The 14,770-nt window shown below is 36.1% G+C and overlaps 1 protein-coding gene across 4 annotated transcripts in view; it reads left to right on the top strand.

The window, feature by feature from the left end:
• The first annotated feature begins 373 nt into the window (after nt 1-373).
• LOC103720626 (Vps51/Vps67 family (components of vesicular transport) protein) overlaps nt 374-14,770 on the top strand; it is a 29,431-nt gene continuing 15,034 nt past the window's right edge. For all 4 annotated transcript variants that reach the window (XR_003388204.4, XR_015975846.2, XM_008810426.5 and 1 more), the window contains exons 1-12: nt 374-752; nt 1,369-1,508; nt 1,962-2,016; nt 2,106-2,213; nt 3,034-3,132; nt 3,258-3,335; nt 5,229-5,306; nt 6,815-6,928; nt 9,762-9,862; nt 10,002-10,069; nt 10,809-10,882; nt 11,965-12,031. Coding sequence is in view for 2 of the 4 variants with exons in the window: in XM_008810426.5 (XP_008808648.2) it covers nt 573-752; nt 1,369-1,508; nt 1,962-2,016; nt 2,106-2,213; nt 3,034-3,132; nt 3,258-3,335; nt 5,229-5,306; nt 6,815-6,928; nt 9,762-9,862; nt 10,002-10,069; nt 10,809-10,882; nt 11,965-12,031 (1,162 nt within the window). In the remaining 2 variants the exon portion in view is untranslated. The remainder of the gene's footprint in view (nt 753-1,368; nt 1,509-1,961; nt 2,017-2,105; nt 2,214-3,033; nt 3,133-3,257; nt 3,336-5,228; nt 5,307-6,814; nt 6,929-9,761; nt 9,863-10,001; nt 10,070-10,808; nt 10,883-11,964; nt 12,032-14,770) is intronic.

Genomic DNA, 14,770 nt, shown 5'->3' with positions numbered 1-14,770 from the left:
TTTCCGATTGGGCATTGGAACCAAAAAAAAAAAAAAAGAAAAAGATAATTTAACTCACTAGGTTCCCTAGCCACATAATCAAAATAGTTTGTACCTTCTATGATATTGTTGTTTCAATATCATTGTTATCTTTTTTTTCACGAGAGAGAGCACAACGTTACCCTGTTTTCTGTTAGTTTATCAGTTCTACCATTATTGCTTAGTTCCGTCCAAGTGCCAAACAATCTCGCATCTTTGTGTCAACTCGGCAAGATATTAGCTTCATTATTAACAACTAGATCATGATTCCATGTTTTTTTTTAATCACAGTCGGAACTTGGTTTGCCGACAATAGCTTAATTATATATACGCACTTAATTTTTATACGGACTTCATATTTTTTTTCATTGTATTGTATATTTGGATGCCAGGAAAGGGCTATGGCTTCGGCAAACCTCTCCTCTTATTAACAAGTCAGAGAGAGACCTCGTCGGATCTGGGAATCTAGCGAGATATAAATCGAACGCCGGCGTCGTCCCTCATCGGAGAGACCACACAAAGAAGAGACGAGAGGGAGAGGAGAAGAAGAAGGAATGGCGGCGGGCGACGTTCCTCCTCTGGACGAGAAGGCGAAGCGGACGAGGGAGCTGCTGGCGAGCTTCTATTCCCCGGATCCCTCCTCCGCCGCCTCATCCTCCCCCCACGCCAAACCCGCCTCTCTCGACTCCATCAACTCACCCGTCTTCGATCCCGACGTCTACATGGGCCTTCTGGTACCGGATCTCTCCCTCCCCTTTCTCCAATTCGGGCGGGGATCTTCGATCCCGCTCCTGTATCTGTTTTCTTGATTTGGGGGTGATGAGGTTGTTTTAGATTGCAAGCATTCTGGTTCTTTGTTCTGGTTGTTCATTTGGTTGGAGATTTCGTGGGTTTTTGATGTCGTCAATGTTATTAATCGCGAATTTATGACAAATAGTGTGACTTGCAAGAATCGGTGGAGTCCAATTGCATGAACACTGTCCAATTGCATCTCTTCTTTCTTCTGATTGTTTCTTGCTGTCGATTTCTAGATCATATTCCACTGAAACGAGTGGGATTTTGATAAAAAGGATCTTTGTAAGCTTGAAGTTTTCGTGGGATTTCTTGAACTATGAGAATTAGTGAAATCCAATTGCACGTGTACTGTTTTTATGCTGTTTGGGATTGACATGATTGCGTATGAAGGTATGATTGCTACTTTGTGCCCGTACGTGTCATTATGCAATACGGTTTGACACGATAACTTTGAAAGTGATTGATCCAATGTCTGTTAAGGAATTCTTGTGTTGTGATAATTTGGATATTGCATGTAGCTAGGCAGGGATATAATTTCTTCCGTGCCTTTTGCAGATTCAAAAGTCAAATTTGGAGGGGCTTCTTCAGAAGCATGTTGAGATGGCAGCTGAGATCAAGAATCTTGATACTGATTTACAGATGTTAGTTTATGAAAATTATAATAAGTTCATCAGTGCTACGGACACTATAAAAAGGTTATATCACTTGTTCTTATCATTGTCCTAGCTTTGCTTTTGTATGATGCTTTTTTGCACCTGCCTTGCTGTTATTATTTATTTCTTGTCATTTTTTTTGTCCTGTAAGACTCTTGATTAGCACATTGTGCATACATTTTATTGTATCGTGCGGTGTCTCCATGGAAGGAAGTCTAGCAGGTTAAAATTGAAGGAGGGTAGATTAAGCCTTAAAAAAGAGTTTATTCATGAAAGTGCTTAGAATGCAGACATGTTCAATGCACAATTTCTTAAATGTCAAAACCATCAACAGCATGTTGCATACCTTGCTTCATCTTAGAACAAAAGAAAAAGAAAAGAGTGCCCTGGCATTTCTTTTATGGATTCTTTTTTGATGTAATTACCTGCTATGTTAGATTGATTATGCATTGGGAAACAGAATTTGAGGATGTTAGTTTTGTTTATTTATTATAGGATGAAAAATAACATTGTTGGAATGGAGGCAAATATGGATCAACTCCTTGCTAAGGTATGTGTTCATTTGGGTTTTAGCTTTTTATTTTTTTGCTTTGCATTTTGCCTAAGGAAGATTCTGCCTGCTTCACATAATTTTTTCAGATTACATCTGTTCAATCAAGGAGTGACGTAGTGAATACATCTTTATTTGAGAAGAGAGAACATATAGAGAAGTTGCATCGCACTCGAAATCTTCTTCGTAAAGTTCAAGTATGGAGTTGAACCTTAATGTTTATCTTCTGATATCATGATATAAATTGAGAACATATCAAAACTATCAGCTTTGTACAAGTCATGCCTAACTTGATGATGTATAGTGTTTGAGAAGCCATAGGATGTTGCACTCAACCATTATTCTTGCTGGATATGTTCTTTAACCCTGATCGCTAGAATTTGCAAAGTGGTCATAGCAATTATTTGAAGCTCTTTGCTTCTCCTTAATATATTCATCATGTCTAAAACTGAAAATGCTTCGGTGCATTGGATACATTGTTCTACCGGGGAACCTCTGACTTATTTGATCTTTGAAATTCTTGCAAAAGTTATGTAGTTTCAATTATCACAAATGAAGTAAAAAGTTCACCTAATTTTTTGTGCTTCATTGTATTTATTGCTAGCTTTACCATATTGTCACTTGCATAGATGTCTTACTGGTTCTATCATCTTTTTCCTTGATTGTTTTTGCATGGATTGGGACAGTGATTTAAGAACATCAGCTATTTTTTGGTCTCCACATCTATTCTTTATTATCCACAATATTTGTTATTCCAGCATTGCTTTTGTTAATATGAAATTGTTTGGACGGTTTATCTCAGTATCCTATGTTGTCAATCAGGACTCGAAGTTACACTGCTGAAAAAAATGACATGCACATAATAGGTGGTTTCATGTCTTGCAGTGCAATATAACCTCTTAAACACTTCCAAATTGTCTTTGTATTCACTGTGAATTGTTTTTCAAGAAAAACGTTAAATGCAGCTCATATAAGATACAGCTAATTTAAAAGTATTATATATTTCTGGAAATACAGTTTATTTATGATCTTCCGACTCGACTCGGAAAATGTATAAAAACGGAAGCATATACGGATGCAGTGAGGTTTTTCACTGGAGCCAAGCCAATTTTTGAGGTTAGTTTTCTCGCTTAGTTCTTTCAGTTTCCCATCTTCTCCCAATTTGGCTATCTCCTATCTGATACTTCTGTTGCAGTCAGTCTGATTATTAATGGTGTTGCGATGAGCTTTTTCTTTGGTAGGCATATGGGGATTCATCCTTCCAAGATTGTAAGAAAGCATCTGAAGAGGCAATGGACTTAGTCATTCAGAACCTTCAGGTAGCTTTATGTAGCTTGACTTAAAAGTGGCAACCTAAATTAATATGCAGAATTATTCCAACCTAAATTGATATGCAAAATTATTCTCCACCTCTATGTACCAGCAGTCTTCTGTGCTAACACAAAATACAGTGATAAAACTGGATTCAATTTTTATTTACTTAATTGTAAACTCATATTTGTCTTTATGCTCCTTAATGCCTCTAAACTCCCTTGTCTTTGACACACAATTGAGTGGAGCCATTGACTGGGATTGAGTTGCTTAGCTTAAAAAGTAAATTCTCTTGGTGTGACAAAATCAATACAACATTGCAAAGAAGCTAAACAAATAGGTAAAAGGTATGGAGTATCAAAGTTTGCAGTCTTGACATCAAACCGTGTACTAGTATGTCATCTGTACACCTCATACTGAGCGCTGCTATGGGAAATATCTTGGTACTGACACTGGGTACTGGGTCATACTGACTTTCAGTACCCCGTCAGTTTGGCACAATATGCCCTGTACTAGGTGGTAAATGTCTTGGAACTGTCACAATAAACCATGTGGAGTATTGCGAAACACTAATAATGATACATTAACAATTTGCTGTGATATAACCATGTACTGTAGGAAATGATTAAGCTTGCTTGGTCCAGCCGCTTGGTAAATGTCTTAACTGTTTCATCAGTGAGTCACCATGTAGATTGATAATGTGTTGAAGATATTAATTATTGAGTATTTGAAGAATATCTATCATACTATTGCTTGCCAAAGGACAGATTTATAATCTAACAACTTGTATAAGATTTATCTTTACAGTACATCACTATCACACAAGAGCTTTGGTGGAATATCAAGCATCTACAGAAAATCTTTCGAATAATGAATCCAATTTTATCTCATTTTTCCAGTCTCTAAAGGAACGACAGGGTACTTGACATGTGACTTCCTTGCTGTGAATCTTAAGTCTTAATGCTTGCACAATTAGAACCTAGTTAGCCATGTTACCCGATATGGATGCTTTACCCAGGTTAGCTTTGAGACTTCTTACCAAATTGAAGAATCTGCTAAATTCAAAAAATTTTCAGGCCAATAATGCTTTACCTCATGAACCACAAGTTTTGTGACAGAGAAAATATGGCACACTGGTTCAGGATTTTTTGTAAGCTTCTTGTAATGAAAAACCGCACTAGATCTTTTCTTCTTGAGCTCAAGAAGATCTGGTTCTTTTGGTTAAGCATCCTGTTGATTATAATCTTGGAAACATGTATACAATACATCCCCCTGAAAGTTGTTAAACTGATTGTGGAGCAGCTACTATCTTTTGTTCTTGCGTTAAACATGCTAAAAATATCTTATCTTTTGTCCTGTAAATAATCTTGTATATGCCATAACCAATGATGGGTCCCAAAACACTTGAAATCTGCAAATCCCAAATTTATATTAAGTATTTTGGGTTTTCTCCGTAAAAAAACGATATTGGATCTTTTTTTGGTTGCCCGTTGTACTGCTCAGATGTAATTAAGCAACCTCGTTATTCTTTGTCTCAGCATTTCTTGCCTTTATAGTAGTTAAATGAAGCTTAATGAATTCAATACATGGTGCTAATAATTCCTGTTTCCTTCTAGTGGTGTAATGTCTACCTCCCACCCCACCTCCCAATTAAACTATTATTGTTTAAAGAATTATAAATTTCTGCAAGGAGCTGACAGTCTTTGCATATGGTGAAAGTAAGTCCTGAAAAATGTGCTTTGTTGTCATTATTTGATTCTCATTATACATTGTTATGTCTTGTAGCATAAGTGAGTTAAATGGAGTATGTTCCTTATGGAGGTGCTCAGTGAAGTAGTTTGAAATACTTATTTTCATAAGATAGTTTTTACCTGCTTATTGTTGATGACATGTAATTTCAGGCAAAGATTTATTCGGATTCTGAACCTATTGAAGCAAGAGCTGAAGCTGTTGTACTTCTAAAGCAGCTAAACTTCCCTGTTGGTATTTCACCCTTTTTTGTTACTTGTCACTTTAACTAGTTGTTTTTTACTTTTGATTTAAGATATGCTACTGCCTTTTGGCTTCAGGTTTTGTTTTTTTTTAAAATTTTTTTATATATATATCAACTGAACTGTGCATCACAGCAATGCGGGTGCATGATTTATTGTAAAATCTGTAGGGGTGCTCTATGTATATGTATATATCCCTAAGTTCTTGCTCATGAAAGAACCTTTTACATTGGTGTGCATAAGTAGATGAGCTATGCTGTTTTGTAGTAGTGAAAGCACGCAATGGTTTTAATATATGAACATTTTTAAGCCACCTTCATGAGCCCTAGCAATTTGTAGAATAGCAGTAGATATGACAAACTTCCTTTGTCTCTTTTTCGCCTGCCCATGAGGCCATGATGTTTAGGTGGATGATGTTATCCTCCAACATGTCCAGTATTAACCTCCCCCTTCCCCTGACTACAAAACATAAGACGATTTCGGATTTGGTTCCTATCTCACTTTATGATTGGAGCCCTTTTAAAGTGGCAAGGAAAGATTGGGTCATGGCTTTTCATTTCCTTTCTTAATACAAATTTTACAGGAGTAGTAGAATGATGACCACTGACATTGCCAGTTCAAAGAAAACTCATATATTGTTGATGTAAAAACAGAAAGCCTCATCACTAATGACTACTGCCATTAAGCTAATGAGTCTGATGGATGGATTAAAAGAACTGATGGCTGCTTGCATGGAGTTATTTTGTTGCTGCTAAAACAAAAAATTGAGTTGTGGATTTTGGTATCCCTTTTTAACAAAGCAAATCACAGATTCACCATATATTCCATTATCCTAAGCTGTAGGAATTTTTTGCTAGGTCACCACTCTTTTTGAAAAATCATGTTAAATTTTGGAAAGGGAGGACTTCAACCGTGCATGTTTGTGGAGAAAAAAAAATGAAATCATAAAATAAATACATCATGTGCTTGGTATCTCAGCATAACTTTGATAGCCAAAATTTTATACATGAATACATGGTCCGTTGCACCGCCCCGCACCGCCTAGTACAAGACATACTATACCGTACTAGGAGACCGGTACGAAACTTAACTTCAAATCGGTACAAGCCCCGTACTGCCTATACCGAGGTGTACCGCCCCGTACCAAGGTGTATCAACTTGTACCGAGGCATACTTAGGTACATACCAGTTCGTACCGAGGCGTACCGGGATAAAAATTGAGAAAAATGGTTAGAAAGCTATTTCGGTACATAGGTGTACCGTACTATGTTCCGAACCGATAAGGTACTGATATGGTACCCAGTACCGAGGTTGCGGACCCTTCATCAATATGTCTAGGAATCCTATATGTTTTGTAATATGACATAATTTTATATGCTTTCCACTGTCATGCAATTGATAGTTCTACATGCAACTAGCTTTTTGCATGGTTGACATTTTGAAAGTGAAGATCTCGCACACCCCTACTTGAGTGACCACTTATTATGCTCTCACAGGTGGATAGCTTAAAGGCAAATCTACTGGAAAAGTTGGAGGACTATATGTCAAAATTTCAAAATGAATCTAACGAGGTGGAGGCTTCAGAACCAGACAGTAGCGGACCATCTAAGGTAGGAAATCTATCAGATTCAATACCTTCTCTACCAGCTTCAACAAGTGCACATGTGGTATCATCTCTCTTCTTTTGTTTACTTTCACCTATCCGATTATGAAATTTATGTGCTTCAAATTTATGCTTTTCTCTTTGCTACCTGGGCTTGAAAAATACATCATCTGTCCTATGCTTTGAAAAGAATTCATCAGGTGCACTATGCTTATGCTACTTACTTTTTTGGTATCCCATAATGCCCGTTCAAGGAAATGTGCTTCACTTCTCTTAGAATGGATGAGGTAGGCACTATCCAAGAAATAGCAGTATTGTGGAGGTCAATATTCCCAACATTGATGCATCAAGAAAATAGAAAAATTGTCCAAGTATCATGGGTGCTCGGATTTTTACTTAAGTTTATATTTATCAAATGACCCTAATGTTATGTATGACCTATTAAAATTTGCTCTTAATTTTATATGTAAGCTATTCAACCAATTGTGGTCCCATCCTATTATTTGGTTTTAATTTTTCCCCCACTTGATACATATTGAAGTTGATAAGAAGAGCTATGGATCATTTGCCATTATACAACAAATTTAGGAAGTGTTGAGATTTTGTAAATTCTTCAGATTTTTCTTTTTTAGCAGTTAGTTTAGATTATGACTTGTTTGGTAGTTCAAAGCGAGATAATGATTTTGGAAGATATTTACATAGTCACTTTCTACATGCTTTACACTAATATTTGAAATTTCATGCATACTGGTCCTGATGATTACGAGTTATGAACTTGTCCATGCCTTGAGAAATATTGCACTATAATGTACCTAAATCCTACTAGCTAGGTTGGGTTATGAGAAAGTTTATTCCAAAGCCAACCCATAAAATGACCCATGTGGACTAGAGGAACGCTGCAACATGGGCTTTTTTGGGACCAACCATGGGCTAATCTTATACTGGTCCTGATGATTACGAGTTATGAACTTGTCCATGCCTTGAGAAATATTGCACTATAATGTACCTAAATCCTACTAGCTAGGTTGGGTTATTAGAAAGTTTATTCCAAAGCCAACCCATAAAATGACCCATGTGGACTAGAGGAACACTGCAACATGGGCTTTTTTGGGACCGACCATGGGCTAATCTTGGGATCTGTGATTTGTTTATGATTCGACCCTTTTCTTGGAAAGGACACTAGGGCTTAAATGAGGGAAGCTTGTGTTGACCTATGTAGGCATGTGTTTAGTCCCAAATTGGTTGTGCATTGGAGAGACCGTGGGTACTTAAACAAGGCCAAGTATCCTATTTAATACCTTCTAGCTAGCTTTTTTGAATGTGGTCCTAGGTTACGAATTGCCTATATTAATACCTTGGGCCAAATGGCACCAAATAGCACTATACTTCTTGAAATTCCCTTCAAACTACTGTTTTTGTTGGTTTTCCACCATCTCAGGGTAAGAACAAATACACGCACACATATACATATAGAGAGAGTGGTGCCTATGGTTGGATTTCACAATGCTGGTGCTTGGATCTATGCATTTTACGGCTAGAACAAGCCTCTAGCTTGGTAATGCCTCCCTCCACCCCACAAAAATTCCTTCAAGAGGAGAAATGATGGCTAAATTTAATAAAACTTTTAGTGTTTATCTTGTAGGTGGATTTAATAGTGTTTGATCGTCAGATTCATGCCCTAGAAATTTCGGATCCTAATCAAGGAAATTTAGGGTTAACCCAAAAAGTCTTCCTCAAAATTCATGAAATTCTGCAAATAAGCGGAACAAATGATGCTTGTCTGGGTTGATTTTCAGATTGGTTGTTGAGGAGGGGCTACCCTACTGAATTAATTTAAGCTATTTTTTTTAATAAATAATTTGAGCTATTAATATTATAAATGCATTCTTTCTTTTTTCTGTCTTATCAGTTATAGTGCACTATATCATTGCAAATCATGGTAATTTTTAACATCATTCATTAATTCAATGATTTTTTTTGTAACCTAATTGCATTTCAGTTGTTAGTTTTAGCACATATATGTTTTCAATGTATTTTTGATTGCAAATTATGTGATGTTATGTAACATAGTAGCTACAGAAAAACTTTGACATGCATTGACACATGACTAGGACAATTATATCAAAATTCTTCCTACATTTTTTTTGCAAAAGCATGAGATTAAAACAATAAAACACAAAAAAATAAAAGGCAAAAAACCAAATTTGGTGGCCAAAATAGACCATACCAAGGGTATATCTGCCATTTCAAAGTATATCGGTTAACACTCGGTTGGTACTGAATGCAATTGGTGCATTTGTACTGGCTATCTGTTAATAGCGTACCAATACTCAAGAGTTGAGTCCTTACTTAGTTAATATATTTTAGCTGTCCATGTACTTTCAAGTGGGTGAGATAGTGAATACCAAGTTGGCATCAATTTTGTCTGTTAGCTTGTCTAATCTTACCAATGAATTAGTTAACATGATGCTTTTTCCAGCTTAATAGTTGTGTGTTTAGTTTTGCTTTTTGATTTATAATTTGTTGCCAAATAACAGTTTTTTTTAATGCACTTCAAAAAGAGATATTTTGTCCCCGAAGGAATGTGTGGTTGACATGTTTTAAGAGACCAGGGTGATAATACAGTTTTAAGCTGTCCTTTTTCTTTTTATGATTCCTTCATTTTTATAGAATATATCTTGTTGTCATATTGCATCATTATGTTTAATAATGCAATAATCTCCTTATACCCTATAGTTCATCTTGTTTTCCTTGTTGAATTAGCTAGGAAGTTTGTTCATGGTATTACTCAACAAATATATAATATATTCATTTCTTCCTGTATATCTGTCTGTGCTTAGGCTTCCGTTGGCAAAATTTCTAGGACTGTCCGTGCGTATCTTATAATATTTCCCGACTCAGAAAAGCGACTTATTGAACTTGCCCAGGACTTGTTTACCAGGTAAGTCATCAGCTCTATGACATGCATGAATCAAAACTTTTCTCCAAACAGGTGTTGATGGTTACCTCTGCATGAAGAATTTAAGGCATATTGTTGAGTATCTGTACTTACATATTATTATTGATCATTGTGTATGAAGGTGCTATGAAAATGTTCAACAGAGCATAATGAAAAGAATGCCATCAGCAGAACTATTGGCAATGCTGCGTAAGGACTTAGCCTGTAACTTAATGTTGTATTATGATTGCCATTGCTATTGTACTCTGACTTCATTGATAATATGCTTTTTGAAATGTAAGTCACGTTTTGTTTTTCTTAAGTTTCCTTTGTAATTTTTGTGGTTTGCAAAGCTTCTGTCAGCCTGCATTTTTTCATGTTTGGGTGGTGTACCAGCCACCCATATATCCAGTTGAATCACTGTGCAATTGATAATATTAGCAAATCTTGTGCCATCTAATGACATCAGTTCTATCTTAATTTACTATTACTCCTGTCCAAGGATGATGCCTCTAAAATACTGATTGTCTTCATGTTGTTTTCTCTTTACACCCATCCATATCTTCTCTGTTCCTCCCCTCTTCCCCTATTTTTCTTTTTTTGACCATTTAACCTGAAGTTTGAGAGACCTTGCTCAACTATGGCCCACATTGTATGTGCGCAAACAGCTGAAGTGTCTTTTATCATTTTATGCTTTATCATTGCTACACATCCTTCATGTTTATAGCATATTTCAGCAATGCCATTTATTAACCAATTATTAGTTATTAATAAATACTGGAAGATTTATGACATTATGAGACACACACAATACACGTGTAAGAACCCAGACATGAGCTAAAACTGTCCATTTTTTTCCTAAGAAGATTGCCCTTGTTAATGAGGCACGAAGCTTGCTTTAGGAGTTAATTGCATCATTTTTACCTGATCTCTCACTAACAAATTGCAGGAAATATGTCAGAAGATGTGACTCTGATGGATAATGTATTGCCTGAGGCTGCTCTCCCTGCTTTTTCTTTGGAGGTTTCACTCTCACTCTTTAGTACTTGAATTTGGATGGCAGACACTTAAAATGAAAATTTCAATTTGTAGGTTATCTTTTAAGCGTGCTTTAATATTTCCAAACTTATTTAGACTGTTTAATATACACATAACTTGCACTTTTTAGATAGATACTTTTTTTTGTAAAGTAGCTTGTACTTCTTATATGAATGTTAGTAAGTAGCCTTCAAGATTGCGATTTATAAGCTCTGAAGGTAAGTACTTAACAAGTATATCTGTCGTATTTTGTTTATAAATTATTGTTTTGCTATTCATGTTGCTAACATTTCTAACTTGGATTAACTTAGGAGTTTGTTATTGTTTTAAAAAAAAATATATTCTTTTTTTATTCAAATATTTGAAATGTAGATATAATTAAAACAACAATCCACATTAATTATGAGTATGGCGTGTCATCTATTAGCTTATCAAAATTTGAATGTTTTGATGGAGATGCAATCAGTTTGTTTAATTCCTAAGAGAGAATATTTAACTTTCTGTAATTTTAAAAATCTTCATTCAGACTGGACCTAGATTCACGAATCTAATTAAGGGTCAGTGGATCTCTGATGTTACAATTGATTGTAGTCATTTTACACAAAAATAAAATGCATTATTTTGGTGAGAGAAGTACTAAAGATACCCAATAGCTTTTAATTTCGGAAAAGGGAAAATATGCATTAATCGTGATTAGTAATATCATTTTGTAGCATTCTAATTTGGTTGAGTATACACCAGAAACATTATGCATGCCAGCGCAGGCCCCTGCACGGCTTGGGGAGGTGAGGTTTGAAAATGGCCATTGCAACAATTTTTGAGTGCTCAAGTAGTCTCTAGCCTTAAAAGTTTAGTCACCTTGGCAACTTCAAGTGCTCAAGTTTGATAAGAAACCCGTTACAAATGAAATTTCATGTGACTATAGATTGCAATAAATCTCCATAGCATTATCTTTTATAGTTTGATTATTCGTAGCCATACTGTAGGCAAAAACTTTATGTGCAAGCATTTTCTCTTCTTCACAGGCCTGTGAGGTTGCTCTGCTGACAGATCTTTTTGTCTTTCAGGCTGTCAGGTCCCTTGTCAGACAGTATATCTCAACTGCCTTCTCTTATCTTCTGCTTGAAGTTTCAGGTGCAATTTCTTTCTGTATTTCGAAAAAATATTGACAAACTTGTAACATAGTGTAATAAAACTTGAAACACTTTAGTCTCTGCAACAGACATGCATCCCTTGTTCTTGCGAGCCTTTTGTGAGGTCATGTGACCTGCTATCACCAGGTGTGGACCCACAGAAAGTTGGGGATGTGGACTGTGCATCATTGTTTTCATCTCCATGTTTATATGGATCTAGCAAATTTATTGGTCAATGCATTTTCTTTGAGATTATGGCCTAATATATGGATGATTATATAAATATGCCATATAGAAAAGAAATTCTAATGATATAAACTCAAGGAGAATCTTTTTCACCTTCCATGACTTAGGATTTAAATTATTGGTGGGAAATGACGCTAGTTACTGCAAGTAATTATTATGAATCATTTAAGGACGTACTCGGGGACTATATCTAGAATATTAAGGTCATACAGCTGCTTGCTTGACAAAATTGAAGAGTTTGTGTGCTGCAAGGCCAGCAAAATCATTGGAAACAAGAAGCTTGTCCCTGAATGTTATGATGCTATTGTTGCGAATTTCTGATCTCAATTTGTGACCTGCAAGTATTAGACTTGTGCAATCAGAATTTTATTTTTATAATTGCATGTAGAGAAAGTGGGAAATGGGAGTAAGTGTGTGAAGCCGGTAATTTATGAACCTGAAAAGTGAAAACCAAAATAATTTACCTATACATATATGTTAATAACAATGTACTGTTAGAGCATGTAAACATGCATTAAGAAATAGTGAGACTAAATTTTTATCTTAATGGATGACTTACTGTTAGAGATCCAAGAACAGAGCCACTTAACTGCAGTAGTAGCTAGAAAAGGTTGGGAAAGTGAGGATGGTGCAGTTGGAAATTCTTAATCTATTATTCATGGCATTTATCTACCATCTTAATTATGCAACATTATATGTAAACAATGCTCAGAGGGGCACATTTCTAAATTACACGGATGATTAGAGCTGAATACAGAATCAGTTATGGTTCTAATTCATAGATATCATCATATACAAGCGCAGATTTACAATTAATGGCCACTAATTATGAAAATTCAGTATTATGATAATAAATTATGAAAGATATGTAAAATGCAAACAATAATTTCTTTGACATGTCCAAGATAGCTTAAATAATAGCAGAAATGGTTTCAGATGTTAGTAAACAACTTTCCATGTTTGGTGTAGGGCTTATAGAAAGTGTATACATGCAATATAACAATAGAATTCTGGATAGGAGGCAGAGGAGAATGGAAGAAATAGAGGCCATGGAGGAATCAGAGTTGAAATGGCCAATGATGGTGGCAGAGGGGAGGGCATGGAAGATCTAGTGGCAGTGCAGGCGATGAAGAGGTTGTCATGGAGATTGGGTGGGGGGAGGTGGGCACATCACTAGGGAAGAAGGAAAGGGTGGGCCTCATCGGCAAGAGAGAAAGACGAGTGGAAGAGGAGCAAGGAACCCCTTCTTGGCCTTCGCCATGCTAGACGAGCTTGACCGGGTAGTGATAGGGAAAAACCTAGTTACTTGAGTGAGATGGGGTAGGGGTAGGACAGGGATTAACCCATTTACAGTTATTTTGGTTTGGGCTCTATGTGAGGTTTTATGGCTGAAGCTTTGAACCGGGCTTGGGCCAAGCTAAGGATTTCTGCCCAAGATTCATTTCAGCTCTAATTGTGAGGCCCAAACTTGATTTGAACCCCCTCGAGCCAGGCCAAAGCTCGACCCAACGCTGGCATCACAGGATTAAAAAGAAAAGGGGGTTAAAAAGACAATCACTATAGTTTGAGTAGTCCATCACAGGATTGCAAATCCAATTGACTTCAATTTGAGTTACATCACTATGATTGGTAGTCTGGATAAGTCGCTTAACAGATCGATCTAGTGGATGATGCATGTTAGTAGGGTCATTAGTCCTCACTAACTAGATGTTATGCTAGTGGGCCTATGGGAATCTGTTGTTAAAATAACTCATATGAGAACAAGATTTTCAAAGATGTGCCTTTTCATTTTCACAAATATTCTGTGCATAACATGATACTTTTTAGAATACATTACACAATCTTCTGGTACATCTTATTGATATATTGAATCTCCTTATTTGTTCCACCAAATGGATTAATTAAGAGAATTTTGAGACTTCTTGGTTGTCTAAATGCACAAAGTAAGACAATTATTGTGGATTATTTTCTGTGAAATTATATGTAGAACTAAATTGGTATAGCAAACCATGGAATGAAAGAGTAGTGGTAGGCCACCTGATGTAGGAAAGAGGGTGTGGATAAGGAGGTGGTTTGACATAGGAATAAAAATATTTAGTTAAAAAAGAAAGTGTTGGGAAAATAATGAGTGGCTTGGTAACGACAAAAAATGAGATATAGGTTTGAATATCAATGTGGATGATAGATCCAAAATGGAATATTCTTTTCTTGCTCTATGATAGTGTGCTACCGATGAAAATAACTGAATGAGCTTTAACTTTAAGATAGTGGGTTCCTTCCTGTTATCTCTGTCGACATCTTTTATTTCAATAAACTTTATAATTATGAGAGTCTACCTACATTTTATACCAACAGGAACCTTTGCCTCTTCTTGGCATATTGATTGTTAAAAACTATCTACAGAGGTTTTGACCTGAGATGGTCGGTTCCTTCCTCCTATTGTTTCTGACATTTTCCATTGAGAGTTTTATCTTATTCTCCACTTCAATATGCA

This window comes from Phoenix dactylifera, chromosome 2, assembly GCF_051530095.1.
Source record: "Phoenix dactylifera cultivar Ajwa chromosome 2, Ajwa_hap1_PhDact_Kaust_v1.1, whole genome shotgun sequence".
In the NCBI taxonomy this organism is placed as follows: Eukaryota; Viridiplantae; Streptophyta; class Magnoliopsida; order Arecales; family Arecaceae; genus Phoenix; species Phoenix dactylifera.
This window is presented reverse-complemented; position numbering and strand designations above follow the sequence as displayed.